This window comes from Hemiscyllium ocellatum, chromosome 33, assembly GCF_020745735.1.
Source record: "Hemiscyllium ocellatum isolate sHemOce1 chromosome 33, sHemOce1.pat.X.cur, whole genome shotgun sequence".
In the NCBI taxonomy this organism is placed as follows: Eukaryota; Metazoa; Chordata; class Chondrichthyes; order Orectolobiformes; family Hemiscylliidae; genus Hemiscyllium; species Hemiscyllium ocellatum.
The window spans coordinates 796123-812144 of NC_083433.1; the positions used below are offsets into that span (position 1 = coordinate 796123).

At 41.5% G+C, this 16022-nt stretch overlaps 1 protein-coding gene across 1 annotated transcript in view; it reads right to left on the reverse strand.

Moving 5' to 3' along the window:
- Positions 1-12723: 12723 nt before the first annotated feature.
- Positions 12724-16022, reverse strand: part of LOC132831276 (leukocyte antigen CD37-like) — a 70636-nt gene continuing 67337 nt past the window's right edge. The window contains exon 9 of the mRNA XM_060849306.1: positions 12724-14958. Coding sequence (XP_060705289.1) covers positions 14881-14958 — 78 coding nt within the window. The 3' untranslated portion in view covers positions 12724-14880. The remainder of the gene's footprint in view (positions 14959-16022) is intronic.

Sequence of the window (16022 nt, forward strand, 5' to 3'; positions counted from 1 at the left end):
TGTCTTTCTGATAGCCTGCCTCCCCCCCCAGCTGAAATTTCTTTTGCCCTTCAACTCTTTGTCCAATTCTGTTTTGAAAGCCATGATTGAATTTGCCTGCACAAGGCCCCGGGGCAATGAATCCTAGATTCCAGTCACTTGCACTGGAAAATAGTTTTCCCTATTTCCTTGGTATCACTGATTCTTTTTGTAAATTGCCTTCAGTTGGTGTGGTCTGCTTTTTGTCTCTTCACCAATGAGACCTGTTTCTGTATATCTACTCTTTCCATTCTCACATGATTTGAATACGTGATTCAAATTTCTTCTCTACTTTCTCATTAATAAATGAAGCAATCAGAGCTTCTCCAATTAGTTTATCTAACTGGAGTTGCTCATCTCCAGAGTTGCTTTCATAAACTCTCACCAAAGCCTCCACATCTTCCAAAAGCATTGGACACAATACTTGAGTTTGTCAATATGTAAATGAAATTCCTCACTGCAGAGAGCCCAGATGAATAAAAACCAGAATTCTAACTTGGTATCCAGTGAGATACTCTGATCCAATGGCTGTGGTTCACATACAACCTCCCTTCAATATGTGGGAGCTTCTAAAATGGGACTAATCTCCAACCTCCCGAAAAAAAAACTAGTCATTCTTAAGATGATAGTAGCCATGGAAGATGCTTCATATTGGAGGCCTATAATGAGCTAGCAATATCTTCAAGCATTCTCTGAGAAAATAAAATGTGGCATTTTGGCAACATTTGGAGAATCGCAATCCTAAGGTTTATTGGAGGATCTGCAGTTAAAACTGAGATCAGAAGCAAGGTAAACCTCTTCACAATGTGATTGTCACAATGAGTTAGAGGATATGCTGAAAAATATCTTCACAGCACAGAGAACGGGGTCAGATTGATGACATCCCAAGGAACTTAATGTTGAACCAGGGACAGGAACTCTTGGCTGCTCCTGCCAGATGATCAGCTGGCACGGGAGACACCCATCTACCTTGTACATCCTTGTACCATACACACTGTGGTCTATTTGCAACTATTCCATGATATCCATCATCCAACTGTGGTTAGGTTGACCTCTCGTTCTGCTGCCTCTAGTTTGTCCTCTAAAAGTGAGCGCTGTAGCTTTATAGGGCTCAACAAAGTTTTTTTTTCAGCAATACTTTTTAAATATTCATAATGTTTTTACAATTTTACCTGTTAAATTTGGCTTCTGGCCCATTGATGGAATTTTTAGTATCCACATCTCAAAAGCATTTATTTTCTTCCACAGACCTTTACATATTGTCCATGTTTCTGTGACCAGTAGGAAAGTTGATACTTGCTGTGTCTTAAAAATTTATTTCCTTGTTACAATTTTGAATTTTCTTGTCATTAACACATTCTTCACCTTCACAAAATATTTCTGACAGTCTCTATTGTTGTTCTAACTTCTGCATCACCCCTGCTATCATCTGTTATCATTTATTTTAAATAAACAAATCTATCCCAACTTGTTCCAGTGTAACACTATCCATTCCAATCTTCATCAGTTTATTTTTGAATATATACCTTCTAACTCTTGCTTTTATCTTTCTGGTGTTCATATACCAGAGTTTATGGGGATTGTTGCAAGTATTTGGAACAGCATCATTAGGTTGGGATGATCTGCTGCATTTTTGGATAGATTAAGTTATTCTGTTCTTCTGTTTGTGTTTCATTCAGTAATCTTGCAAACAACTTTTGTTTTGTTTATAGAGTCATAGAGATGTACAGCATGGAAACAGACCCTTCGGTCCATGCCGACCAGATATCCCAACCCAATCTAGTCCCACCTGCCAGCGCCCGATCCATATCCCTCCAAACCCTTCCTATTCATATACTCATCCAAATGCCTTTTAAATATTGCAATTGTACCAGCCTCCACCACATCCTCTGGCAGCTCATTCCATACACGTACCACCCTCTGTGTGAAAATGTTTCCCATTAGGTCTCTTTTATATCTTTCCCCTCTCACCCTAAACCTCTGCCCTCTAGTTCTGGACTCCCCGACCCCAGGGAAAAGACTTTGTCTATTTATCCTATCCATGTCCCTCATAACTTTGTAAACCTCTATAAGGTCACCCCTCAGCCTCCGATGCTCAAGGGAAAACAGGCCCTACCTGTTCAGCCTCTCCCCATAGCTCAAATTCTCCAACCCTGGCAACACCCTTGTAAATCGTTTCTGAAGCCTTTCAAGTTTCACAACATCTTTCTGATAGGAAGACCGGAATTGCACGCAATACTCCAACAGTGGCCTAACCAATGTCCTGTACAGCCACAACATGACCTCCCAACTCCTGTACTCAATACTCTGACCAATAAAGGAAAGCATACCAAACACCTTCTTCACTATCCTATCTAACTTTGACTCCACTTTCAAGGAGCTATGAACCTGCACGCTAAGGTCTCTTTGTTTAGCAACACTCCCTAGGACCTTACCATTAAGTGTATAAGTCCTGCTAAGATTTGCTTTCCCAAAATGCAGCACCTCGCATTTATCTGAATTAAACTCCATCTGCCTCTTCTCAGCCCATTGGTCCATCTGGTCCAGATCCCGTTGTAATCTGAGGTAACCCTCTTTGCTGTCCACTACACCTCCAATTTTGGTGTCATCTGCAAACTTACTAACTGTACCTCTTATGCTCGCATCCAAATCATTTATATAAATGACAAAGAGGGCCCAGCATCGATTCTTGTGGCACTCCACTGGTCACAGGCCTCCAGTCTGAAAAACACCCTCCACCACCACCCTCTGTCTTCTACTTTTAAGCCAGTTCTGTATTAAAATGGCTAGTTCTCCCTGTATCCCGTGAGATCTAAAAATGTGTTGCTGGAAAAGCGCAGCAGGTGAGGCAGCATCCAAGGAACAGGAGATTCGACGTTTCGGGCATAAGCCCTTCTTCAGGAAGCCCTTCTTCGGGCTTATGCCCGAAACGTCGACTCTCCTGTTCCTTGGATGCTGCCTGACCTGCTGCGCTTTTCCAGCAACACATTTTCAGCTCTGATTTCCAGCATCTGCAGACCTCACTTTCTTCCCATGAGATCTAACCTTGCTAATCAGTCTCCCATGGGGAACCTTGTTGAATGCCTTACTGAAGTCCATATAGATCACATCTACTGCTCTGCCCTCATCAATCTTCTTTGTTACTTCTTCAAAAAACTCAATCAAGTTTGTGAGATACGCACAAAACCATGTTGACTATCCCAAATCAGTCCTTGCTTTTCCAAACACATGTACATCCTGTCCCTCAGGATTCCCTCCAACAACTTGCCCACCACCGAAGTCAGGCTCACCAGTCTATAATTCCCTGGCTTGTCTTTACCGCCCTTCTTAAACAGTGGTACCATGTTAGCCAATCTCCAGTCTTCTGGCACCTCACCTGTGACTATCGATCATACGAATACCTCAGCAAGAGGCCCAGCAATCACTTCCCTAGCTTCCCACAGAGTTCTCGGGTACACCTGATCAGGTCCTGGGGATTTATCCACTTTTAACCATTTCAAGACATCCAGCACTTCCTCCTCTGTAATCTGGACATTTTGCAAGATCTCATCATCTGTTTCCCTACAGTCTATATCTTCCATATCCTTTTCCACAGTAAACACTGATGCAAAATACTCATTTAGTATCTCCCCCATTTTCTGCAGCTCTACACAAAGGCCGCCTTGCTGATCTTTGAGGGGCCCTATTCTCTCCCTAGTTACTCTTTTGTCCTGAATGTATTTGTAAAAACCCTTTGGATTCTCCTTAATTCTATTTGCCCAAAGCTATCTGATGCCCTCCTGATTTCCCTCTTAAGTATATTCCTACTGCCTTTATACTCTTCTAAGGATTCACTCGATCTATCCTGTCTCTACCTGACATATGCTTCCTCCTTTTTCTTAACCAAACCCTCAATTTCTTTAGTCATCCAGCATTCCCTATACCTACCAGCCTTCCCTTTCACCCTGACAGGAATATACTTTCTCTGGATTCTTGTTATCTCATTTCTGAAAGCTTCCCATTTTCCAGCCGTCCCTTTACCTGCGAACATCTGCCCCCAATCAGCTTTTGAAAGTTCTTGCCTAATACCGTCAAAATTGGCCTTTCTCCAATTTAGAACTTCAACTTTAAATGTGGTCTATCCTTTTCCATCACTATTTTAAAACGAATAGAATTATGGTTGTTGGCTCCAAAGTGCTCCCCCACTGACCCCTCAGTCACCTGCCCTGCCTTATTTCCCAAGAGTAGGTCAAGTTTTGCACCTTCTCTAGTAGGTACGTCCACATACTGAATCTAAAAATTGTCTTATACATACTTAACATACTCATCTCCATCTAAACCTATGGTTGTTTAGAACTAAGTGGTTTGACCAGCTGCATCCCTCCTGGAATATCTATATTACACCTGCTTTGAACAACTAGTAAAGTTAGGGTCTGGGCTACTTTCCTGAAATGTTTTGGGAGGGTCTATTCTTGTCCATAACAGTGATCAATATCATCAAGTACATTGTCATTTACAAAACATATTCTCATATTTTTGTTCCACGTACTTACCAAAGATCATTCTCAAACTAAATAGTTCCTCTGCTCTTCTTTATTCCAGGTCCAAATCCAGTTTCATTAATTTCTGCTCCAAATGTGTTATTACTTTTTCTATTATGATTTTCAAGATTATCTTAATGAAATGACTCATTAAGATCAGAGTTCCAAAATGATTGTCCCCCATTGTTTGATATTTCCTCGGTAACAACACTTAATGAATCTCTCCGCTCGAAAATAATTGCACTACTATTGCTTCAGGATTGTCAAGTAACAACAAAAGTTAATTTATCAATTCAGTCTTGGGGTTTAAACAATAGGTGAGAACAATCATGGATGTGTTATAATTATCCAAGGTTCACTTGATTTTGGGAAGTCCCTTTAGGTTGGAAAGTTGTACAAGTCACAATGCTGTTGAAGAAAAGTGGCAGATGTCAACCAAGGAATTATGAATTAAGTAGCTTACAATCTGTTGCTGGGAAATTATTAGAATTCACTTCATGATAAAGGTGTCTGAACACATTAAAACTTTCAGCCGTTACTTCAATGAACGATAGAACAGTTGGAAAGTTTTCTGTTCTTGTATTCAAATATCCCAGAACTTCTCAAACAGGAAGACATTACATCTGTTTTGGGTCCTTGCCTAACCATTCTCTTTTGAGAGTGATCACTGAATCTGTTTCCACCACTCTTTCAGGCAACTCAATCTGATCATAAATCACTGGTCTTGCTGTTCTGTTATAGACATAATTGTGCCTGTCCAGTAAATTGTATCTAAATTACAACACATAGAGCAGTATAACACCATAATTTTAAGGCAAATGGAAGAGTTAAACCCATAGTGAGAACTCACATGCATGCTTAACCTTCACCCCTACATCTTCTTGCAGCTTCAAAACTTCTTTTGTCCTGTTCAAACAATTTGTGACACACAAGACGTGTTCCTCAAACAGAGCCACAGGTGTTAAATGAACTGAATTATCTAGTGAGGTTTCATGTGAGTACTTGTATCAATCTGTTACACCTGGGACTCAGCACTTCTCAATGTCAGCTAATACATTTCAAAGCTGTGAGTCACCTCCTGACAGTCAGACACTTCTTCAGAACCGTGTCATCCCACGTTAGGCCTTCACCCCTTCTAAAAGGAAGGCCAAACGTCACCAGCAAGAACTGTGCAGTACAAAGTGCTTCACCCTTTTTCAAAGTGTAGCAGCAGCTGCAGCAAGCTTCATTAAAAGCTCAGTATAATTCTTAATGTCTTTTTCTGCGTCAAAGTGAATCCATTGACAGATATTATTGCACACGCTTAAGCCGCTCAGTAATTTTATATAAGCTTTTTACTTATTCACTTGTAGGATATGAGCATCACTGTCTGATAGTTGCCTTGAGAAGGAGGTGGTGAGCTGCCTTGTTGAACTACTGGAGTCAATCTGCCCAAATATATACCCACAGTTCTGTTAAGGAGGTGTGATGATACTATGGTTTTAAGAAGTGTATTTTGTCCTTTTTCAAAAAGGATTGAGATAGAAGTGCTGATTGATCCACTCAGAGCTAATAAAGTAAACCATTTGTGAGATCTTGGGTTCTTTTTAAGTTGGAACAATAGAAGCAGCCTGAATGGGTGGGATCGAGCTCCCACAGAACCAAGATATTTACTTGTAGTTTTTCAGTAGCAATTGCTGGAGTCTTGAAGCTGCAGTACATCTCTCGCTGCTACTCCCTTTCTTGATGTGTTTCCTCCTGGACTGGAGAATTGCAAGTGAGACAATCTCTTTTACAAAATTTGTCTTTGCCAAGAGTGTGTTTGAGATGTAACTATATTGGAACAGTTACTGTTTTTTCATTATTGGAAAACTTAGAATAATAAATTACTTAGAGTTAGGTTATTCCAATTCTGTCTTTCATCTGTTGTATTTTAACTACAGTGTATGAATAAAGTGTGTTTTGCTTCAAGACGGGTAGTTTGACAAATCAAATTTCATCCAGAATGCAATGCCCGGCACTTGCCTTTTAAAACAAGAGGTTAGAGTCCATGTGATCCTCTTAATATATTCTGAGGGGGGTTTATCTCTTCCATAATATTGGCCATTCCAGGATTTTGATTCAGTGACAGTGAAGGAACAGCTGTATATTTCCAAGTCATGAGGGTGAGTTGTTTGGAGGTGAACTTAAGGGAGATGATGTTTCAAAATATCTGCTGACGTTGTCCCTCTCAATAATACTGTTCCTACGGAGAGGTCAACGTTTGCAATGTGATGCCAACTTTGCAGACTTTATCCTGAACGATGTTAAACTTCTTAAATGTTGGGGCTACTCCCATCCAGGCAAGTGGGGAAGGGTTCCATCCCACTCCTGACTTGTGCCTTGTCGATATTGGGCAGGCTTTGGGAGTCAGGAGGTGGGTTACGCACCGCAGTATTCCTCATCTGTCTTGTTCTTCTAGCCACAGTATTTATATAGTGAGTCCAGTTCAGTTTCTGACCAATTGTAACCCCAGAATATTGATTGTGGGAGATCTTAACATTCAGTGGCATCACCGTTGTTAGATGATATTAAATTGTCTCTCATGAGAGATGGTTATTACTTGCCACTTTTCAGTCCAAGTTTGTAAAGCGCCCAGATATTGTTGCATCTGGACATGGGCTGCTTCAGTAGCTGAGGAGTCAAGAACATCTCCTTATGGGCGGCACGGTGGCACAGTGGTTAGCCCTTCTGCCTCACAGCGCCTGAGACCCGGGTTCAATTCCCGACTCAGGCGACTGACTGTGTGGAGTTTGCACGTTCTCCCCGTGTCTGCGTGGGTTTCCTCCGGGTGCTCCGGTTTCCTCCCACAGTCCAAAGATGTGCAGGTCAGGTGAATTGGCCAAGCTAAATTGCCCATAGTGTTAGGTAATGGGTAAATGTAGGGGTAGGGGTATGGGTATGGGTATGGGTGGGTTGCGCTTCGGCGGGTCGGTGTGGACTTGTTGGGCCGAAGGGCCTGTTTCCACACTATAAGTAATCTAATCTAATCTAATCTTCCTTATGCTAAAGGGAAGGTCATCGATGTAGCCATTGAAAATGGTTGAGCCAAGGACTCTACGCAGAGGAACTCCTGCAGCGATGTCCTGGAGTTGAGATGACTGACCTCCAACAACCACAACCATCTTCCTATGTTTACAAGTTATTCCTAATAATCACTAACCATTATTCCAAATATCAGACCTGAGCATATCCGGCACTGAACAATGTAATATAGTCAATCTCTGCCTGTTATTACACCACTCCCCCAACAAACATTCTCATGGAGATATAGGTAATCTGATGTTGACAATTAATTGAAACTGGATTCATTAACTCCAACTTTTATAATTTTTTTTAACCACTTCAGCTGCAATTCCTTTAGCCTCCTGCTCCAATCACAGAGTCATAGAGATGTACAGCACAGAAACAGACCATCAGTCCAACTCGGCCACACTGACCAGATATCCCTACCTAATCTAGTCCCATTTACCAGCACTTGGCCTATATCCCTCTAAACCCTTCCTATTCATATACTAATCCAGGTGCCTTTGAAATATTGCAATTGTATCAGCCTCTACCACTTTCTCTGGCAGCTCATTCCATACACATACCACCTTGTGTGTGAAAAAGTTGTCCCTTAGATCCTTTTTAAATCTTTGCCCTCTCACCCTAAACCTTTGTCCTCTAGTTCTGGAAACCCCATCCCAGGGAAAAGACCTTGTCTGTTTACCCCATCCATCCCCCTCATGATTCTATAAACCTCTATAAAGGTCACTCCTCAGCCTCCGATGCTCCAGGGAAAACAGTCCCAGCCTGTTCAGCCTCTCCCTGTAGCTCAAATCCTCCAACCCTGGCAACATCCTTGTAAATCTTTTCTGAACCCTTTCAAGTTTCACAACAACTTTCTGATAGGATGGAGACCAGAGTTGCATGCAATATTTCAAAAGCGGCCTACCCAACATCCTATACAGCCACATGACCTCCCAAATTGTATAGTCATGCTCTGTCCAATAAAGGAAAGCATACCAAACGCCGCCTTCACTATCCTATTGACCTGCGACTCCACTTTCAAGGAGCTATGAACCTGCACTCCAAGGTCTCTTTGTTCAGCAACACTCCCAGGACCTTGCCATTAAGTGTATAAGTCCTGCCCCCATTTGCTTTCCCAAAATGCAGCACCTCGCATTTATCTGAATTAAACTCCATCTGCCACTCCTCAGCCCATTGGTCCATCTGATCAAGATCCTATTGTACACAGAGGTAACTTTCTTCACTGTCCACTACACTCCAATTTTGGTGTCATCTGCAAATTTACTAACTATACCTCCTATGTCGAATGCCTTTCTGAAGTCCATATAGATCACATCCACTACTCTGCTTTCATCAATCCTCTTCATTACTATTTCAAAAAACTCAAATCAAGTTCATGAGACATGATTTCCCACGCACAAAGCCATGTTGACTGTCCCTAATCAGTCCTTGCCTTTCCAAATACATGCAAATCCTGTTCCTCAGGATTCTCTTCAACAACTTGCTCACCTCCAATGTCAGGCTCACTGGTCAATTAGTTCCCCAGCTTTTCCTTACCACCTTTCTTAAATAGTAGCGCCATGTCACACAACCTCCAGTCTTCCAGCACCTCACCTATGACTATTGATGATACGAATATCTCAAGCATGGAGCCCAGCAATCACTTCCATAGCTTCCCCCAGGATTCTAGAGTATACCTGATCAGGTTGTGCAGATTTATCCATCTTATGCGTTTCGAAACATCCAGCACTTCCTCCTCTGTAATGCGGACATTTTTCAAAATGTCACCATCCCTACATTCCATATCCTTTTCCACAGTAAATACTGATGCAAAATACTCATGTAGTATCTCCCCCATCGCCTGTGACTCCGCACATAGGCTGCCTTGCTGATCTTTGAGGGGTCCTATTCTCTCCCTAGTTACCCTTTTGAAGTGTTTATAAAAACCCTTTGGATTTTCCTTAATTCTATTTGCCAAAGCTATCTCATGTCCCCTTTTTGCCCTTCTGATTTCCCTCTTAAGTATACCCTATTGCCTACATACTCTAAGGAGTCTGTACCTGACATGTTTCCCTCTTTTTCTTAACTGAAACATTAATTTCGAGTCATCAAGCATTCCCTATACCTCCCAGCCTTTCCTTTCACCCTACCAGGAATATACTGGCTCTGGGCTCTCGTTTCATTTCTGAAGGCTTCCCATTTTCCAGCCGTCCCTTTACCTGCAAACATCTGCCCCCAATCAGCTTCCGAAAATTCTTGCCTAATACCATCAAAATTGGCCTTCCTCCAATTTAGAACTTCAACTTTTAGATCTGGTCTATCCTTTTCCATCACTATTTTAAAATTAATAGAATTATGGTCGCTGGTCCCAAACTGCTCTCCCACTGACACCTCAGTCACCTGCCCTGCCTTATTTCCCAAGAGTAGGTGCAAAACTTGACCTTCTCTAGTAGGTACATCCACATACTAAAACAGAAAATTTTCTTGTACACACTTAACAAATTCCTCTCCATCTAAACCTTTAACACTATGTCAGTCCCAGTCTGTGTTTGGAAAGTTAAAATCCCCTACCATGACCACCCTATTATTCTTACAGATCACCGAAATCTCGTTACAAATTTGTTTCTCAGTTTCCCTCTGACGATTAGGGGGTCTATAATACAATCCCAAAGAGGTGATCATCCCTTTCTTATTTCTCTGTTCCACCCAAATAACTTGCCAGGATGTATTTCCAGGAATATCCTCCCTCAGCACAGCAATAATACTATCCCCTATCAAAAACACCACTCCACTACTTTCTCACCTCCCTTTCTATCCTTCCTGTAGCATTTGTATCCTGGAACATTTAAGCTGCCAGTCCTGCCCATCCCTGAGCCATGTTTCTGTAATCACTATGATATCCCAGTCCCATGTTCATCTGCCTTCCCTGTTAGGCCCCTTGCATTGAAATAAATGCAGTTTAATTTATTAGTCCCACCTTGTTCTCTGCTTTGTTCCTGCCTGCCCTGACTCTTTGATTTGTTCCCTTTCCCAACTGTACCAGTGTTAGATTGTTCTCTTTCCTCAGTATCTCCCCACCCCCAACCCCAGCTTTAAACCCTCCTGAGCAGCTCTCGCAAATCTCCCTGCCAGTATATTAGTTCCCTTCCAATTCAGCAATCTGTACTTCTCATATAGGTGACTCCACCCCAGAAGAGATTCCAATGATCCAAAAATGTGAATCGTTCTCCCCTGCACCAGCTCCTCAGCCACATATTCAACTGCTCTATCCTCCTATTCCTACCCTCCTCAAATCATAACACCAGATCCAGATATTACTACCTCAAGGACCTCCCTTTTAATTCCTGCTTAATTTTCTATATTCTCCCTTCAGAATCTTGTCCTTTTTCCCTCCTATGTTGTTAGTTCTAATGTGTAGGACAACCTCCTGCTGGCCCCTCTCTCCCTAGAGAACATTCTGCACCCTCTCTGAGACATCCTTGATCCTGGCACCAGGGAGGCAACACACAATTCTGATTTTTCGCTGCTGGCCACGGAAACGTCAGTCTGTGCCCCTGACTAGAAAGTCCTATCACAATCAATTGCTCAGAACCCAATGCACCCCTCATTACATTAGAGCCAGTCTCGATATCAAAAAGTTGGTTGTTCCTGCTACACTCCCCTGAGGGTCTATCACCCCCTACATGTTCCAAAACAGCATACTTGTTTGAGATGGGGGTTGCCACAGAAGACTCCTACACTACTTGCCTCCCCTTCCTGGAATTAACCATCTACCTGACTGCATCTGTGGCTGTTCTCCCTTCCTATAACTGCCATCCATCACACACCCTAACTCTTGTAAATTCCACATTATCTCTAACCTCCACTCCAGTTATTCCATGATCTGATAGGATTCGCAACAAAAGAAACATCCTGCATCATAAATCATCACCTAACATGGAAACTCTTCCCAAACTCCCACATCCAACAGGAAGAGCCCATCACTCTACTAAAGGCCATCTTTACTCCTTCACAATCTACAGACCCAGAAAATAGCAGCGTATAACTGCTCTTAAAAAAAACACTGCTCCAGGCTACCGGAGTACTTATGGTTTATACTTTTAAAATGTAATCAATAGACAGATCTCAATAAAACATAATAAAGAAACAACCCACTACCCACTACTGTAGACTTACAGCAAGGTTACAGTTTAAAAGCTATGCACTTATCTGTTCCTGTGCTGTGAGCTCTCCCACACAGGTTCCTGTAGGGTCAGCTGTGAATTTCCCTGTTGCCCTCTAATTAAATGCTATACGGAGTGCTGGGGGAAAAGGTTAACGTTTAAGCTCTGCTTGGACCAGATTCACTTTTATTCTGAGAAAAAAAATACAAAAAAGCTGAAGTCTTTATTAAACAAATGACAGCACCATTTTCCACCATTGACTGAACTGCTGCAGAGGTTAACCATGCAGTCTCTAAGAACAGGAGAAGCTTATCCATGTCCATATGGCTCACAGCAAGAACAGCTCCATTAATATCACTCATCAGCCTGTTCACCTCTCCAACGTTTTAAATTTCTTTTTCCCTTCAGCCATTTATCTAATTCCTCTTTGAAAGCTGTGTGTGGATTTGCCCGCACCAGACCCTGGAGCAGCAGATTTTAAATTCTAACTGCTTCCTTATCCCAGAGCATCAGCTCATGCTATCTCATATATATCCTCCCTGCTTCGATGTACCTGGGCATACATTCCGGCCTGATTTGCCTTGCACTCCCTTTGGTGGCTGGGTTAGGCACAAACATTATCATGAATCTTCCCCACCCGGCTCAAAGATTACGCAAAGATTAATCCTCAAGCAAATGCTGTACGTTAAGATACTAACGTTATAGAGAATCATACTGAAGCCCAATGCAATCCTTGCCCATCACCGCTACACCTCTGGTACAAATACATTGGTAAGGGAAGAGATTGAATTATAGTAATCCCCTCTCTATTGACAAGTTGGCTGAGAGTTGATTGAAGCTAAAAATGTGTTGCTGGAAAAGCGCAGCAGGTCAGGCAGCATTCAAGGAACAGGAAATTCGACGTTTCGGGCATAAGCCCTTCTTCAGGAATGCACTTTATAATTGCTGTTCATGATTTCAATTAAAAAAAACCAAAGTATAAAGCCCAAACATTGGTTGAAAGTTTTATTAAAAAGATAAAAACAGATCAGAATAGGGTCCTGGGAGGTTTATACAAGAATATACTGACAAATCCATCAAGCTATTCTAGTATTTGCTGATTTGTGCTTGCTATGGCTGGCAGTGCTGTCTGCTATCACTTTACCCCCTTGGGAATAAAGCAGGTTTGTTGTGTTGGAATGAATGATAGAATCATGGAATCAAGAACAATAACAAGTCTTTAGCATTCACAGCTCAACTAAACCACAGGCATTACTGACTTTAACTGACCATTTAAAGAAGTTCTATATATGGTCACATGGTAAACAGAACTGAAATACTTCTGAAGAGTGAAACATGTTCCCATTCTGGACTCATCAGACCAAATGCAAAATTGTCAAATGATAATTTAAACTAAAGAACAGGGTGCTGATTGATTTGCAAATTGAACATAACTAGCTGAGATATTGCCACGGAGAAAGTCAGAAGAAACTATAGGGTCCTCATACTCCTGCATAAGTGCAAGATTTGAACAACTCCGTGTGTGTGAATGTCTGTCATTTACACTCTCACTGTATGAGCTTGACTGATGTTCCTAAATTGGTTGGATTGCACCAACAGCACCCTCTATTAGTTCAGCAAGTGCTGCCCAATCGCAGAATTACAACCAATGTAGACTTGCCTTTGGGCTTGCAAGATTAAGTATGAACTGATCTCTATCTCCCTTAGAAGGATTAATACTGCTAAGAATTCATTAATTGTAATACAGGATTGACAAGTTAGAAAGAATGTTGTAAACAAAACACAAGGTGTTAGATAACATGCAGGCAGAACCCAGATGAAATGTATTTATTCTTCCAGATGTTGAGTCAGCTGCTGCATATTTCTGGGGGGAAAATCTCCCCTTAACTTGAGCGAGAGGATTTCCTGGATACTATAGCCCTATCAGTTGTCCATCATCTGATGAAAAAGGTAGAAGATCAATCATGGAATCTGAACCAAGGTTTTGATTGGTTAGGGGCTGGAGTGGGAAATTGAGAGGAAACAATCAGATGAGGCTAAGTTGAGTTTTCACATTGTTCATATAAAACTGCAGGCTCCCTATACACAGATTCAGGTTGGAAGGTTTTGTCTAAAGCATATTTGTTTCATTTCTGAAGCCGAATGTTACTCTGTACTGATTAATGAATACTCACTCGCCAAGTACTTGGTACAATTCAGGTTTAAGCACAGGTAGAAAAATGTTGATGGATGTTCACCCATAAGATGCATCATAACAAGCCTGTTCCTAACTTTACAGACAACTGCACATACATTTGCAGATACAGGAAAGTGATGAGGGTCCTGCTTTTCCTCATTCTCCACTAAAGTTGAGGCAAATTGTAAAATCCTTCATATCAAGTATGCTCAGATCAGTCAACTTTACACCCAAGTTCTCCTTTGTTTGCACAAGCCAGAAGCAGTTTGGACAATGTATTTACATGAAATCTTTGAGATGAGTCTGGAGGATGTGGTCATACAGCAACAGCCTCTATACACATGCCCTCACAAAAAAAATCAGAGTCAATAATTCCAGAAAGTACCTTGGCCACTTGGTTACACTGATGTACTGATATTGAACAAACACATTCAAACAAGTCATGCAGCGGTCATCAAAATAAAGCTCAAAATTAATCCACATAAAATTATTCAAAAATAGATTCTGCTGATTTGTGTTTCCATTACCCAATGTCTATTCAACCAATTTTGTGAAGAAACCGATATTTTCATGAAGACTGTATGATTCCTTAAATAAGGCCAAGGTTTACTCTTTGCATTTTTGACAGCTCTCCAATATAGACAATGCTTTTTGATATAAGCTTGTTATATTCTGTTTTGGGCTCCTGGCTGATTTGATTGAATTAGGTTTTGGGTAAAATGAGTTGGATTGAAGTTGGTATTGGGTGATGTCATTTCTCCAGTAACAGGTGATTTCTACAATCATGTGTCAACACTGAATAACGAATACTCCTCGAAATGGTTCGAGAGCTGATGTGGTGATCCCAGTCCCAGTTGCAATCCACAAAAAGGATTAAACACAAACCGGAAGCAAAGTTATGATAGGAAGTTATAAACCAAGAATAAAAGACACTGGATTTCCTTTGTTCCAGAGCAACCCAGCAGCCTTGTTGTTACTGAAAACGAATGAGTTTGTCGTAATCTGGGTCGATATTCCTACACAATAACATCGATAACGTCATTGCAAAAAGCTGTAGGGAAAAGAAAGTCAATGTGAATAATTTGGTTTCCTACTGCCCAACAGAATGGCACAAACTAACAGAGAGAGAACCACTCCACACAGAAACCAGTGGGTGACATTCAGCACTGTTCCCATAAACAATCCCATCCTGAACTCAGAGACACAGAGACAGTGAGCAGCTATATACACATGGTCATTCTCCATGTCCACTTTCAAGGCGAAAGGATTATGGTGACGATGCTTCTAGGACACAGCTCCCAGTGTAGTCTGTCCCATTTATTCAAGTGGAACTCAAGAGTAGTTCTTCCAGTAAGACAGAATACATGAACTGGAAATGTGATTACTATTTCTGAATAAATGATGTTAACCCCAGTCCCCCAAACTCCGGACTCCTCACCAGGGTTCATTTTCAATTTGGTCTTACTCACTCAAACAGTTCCTGTTAATGTGAACTGAGAATATCATAGTACCTCTTCCAGAAAACTTTCCAGTCCTTTCTCTCATTTGCTTATCTCAGTTCCTCAGGGAGAGAGAATCAATCTGACCCCCTCCCCAAACAGGGCAGGAACAACAACTGTTGCCAACTGCCAACAAAATAAACCACTGATCAAATACCCTTGTGCTAAATACTGCACTGCAACGCTGGACATTGACTGATGAACTTTTGTAACTTTGTGATGAGATTCTCTCATCCAATCAAATCGCTCAGTACAACTACACATGGCTTTCTACCATCTCTCACCTTTTATTCAGTCAAATACAGTTTGTTTCACAAAACATTCCCTCAATGCCATAAGAACCCACTGATCTGCCCAGTTATTAAGAAAGAATAAACAACTATCACTGTTCCTCGGAGTGAGTGGTTTCAGTGAATAATTCAGCTGTTGCCTCTATTCTCTCTGCTTGTCCCTGGGACTGTGCGTCTTCAGTGAATAATTCAGCTGTTGCCTCTGATCTCTCTGCTTGTTCCTGAGACTGTGTGTCTTCAGTGAGTAATTCAGTTGCTGCCTCTATTCTCTCTGCTTGTCCCTGAGACTGTGCTTCTTCAGTGAGTAATTCAGTTGCTGCCTCTAT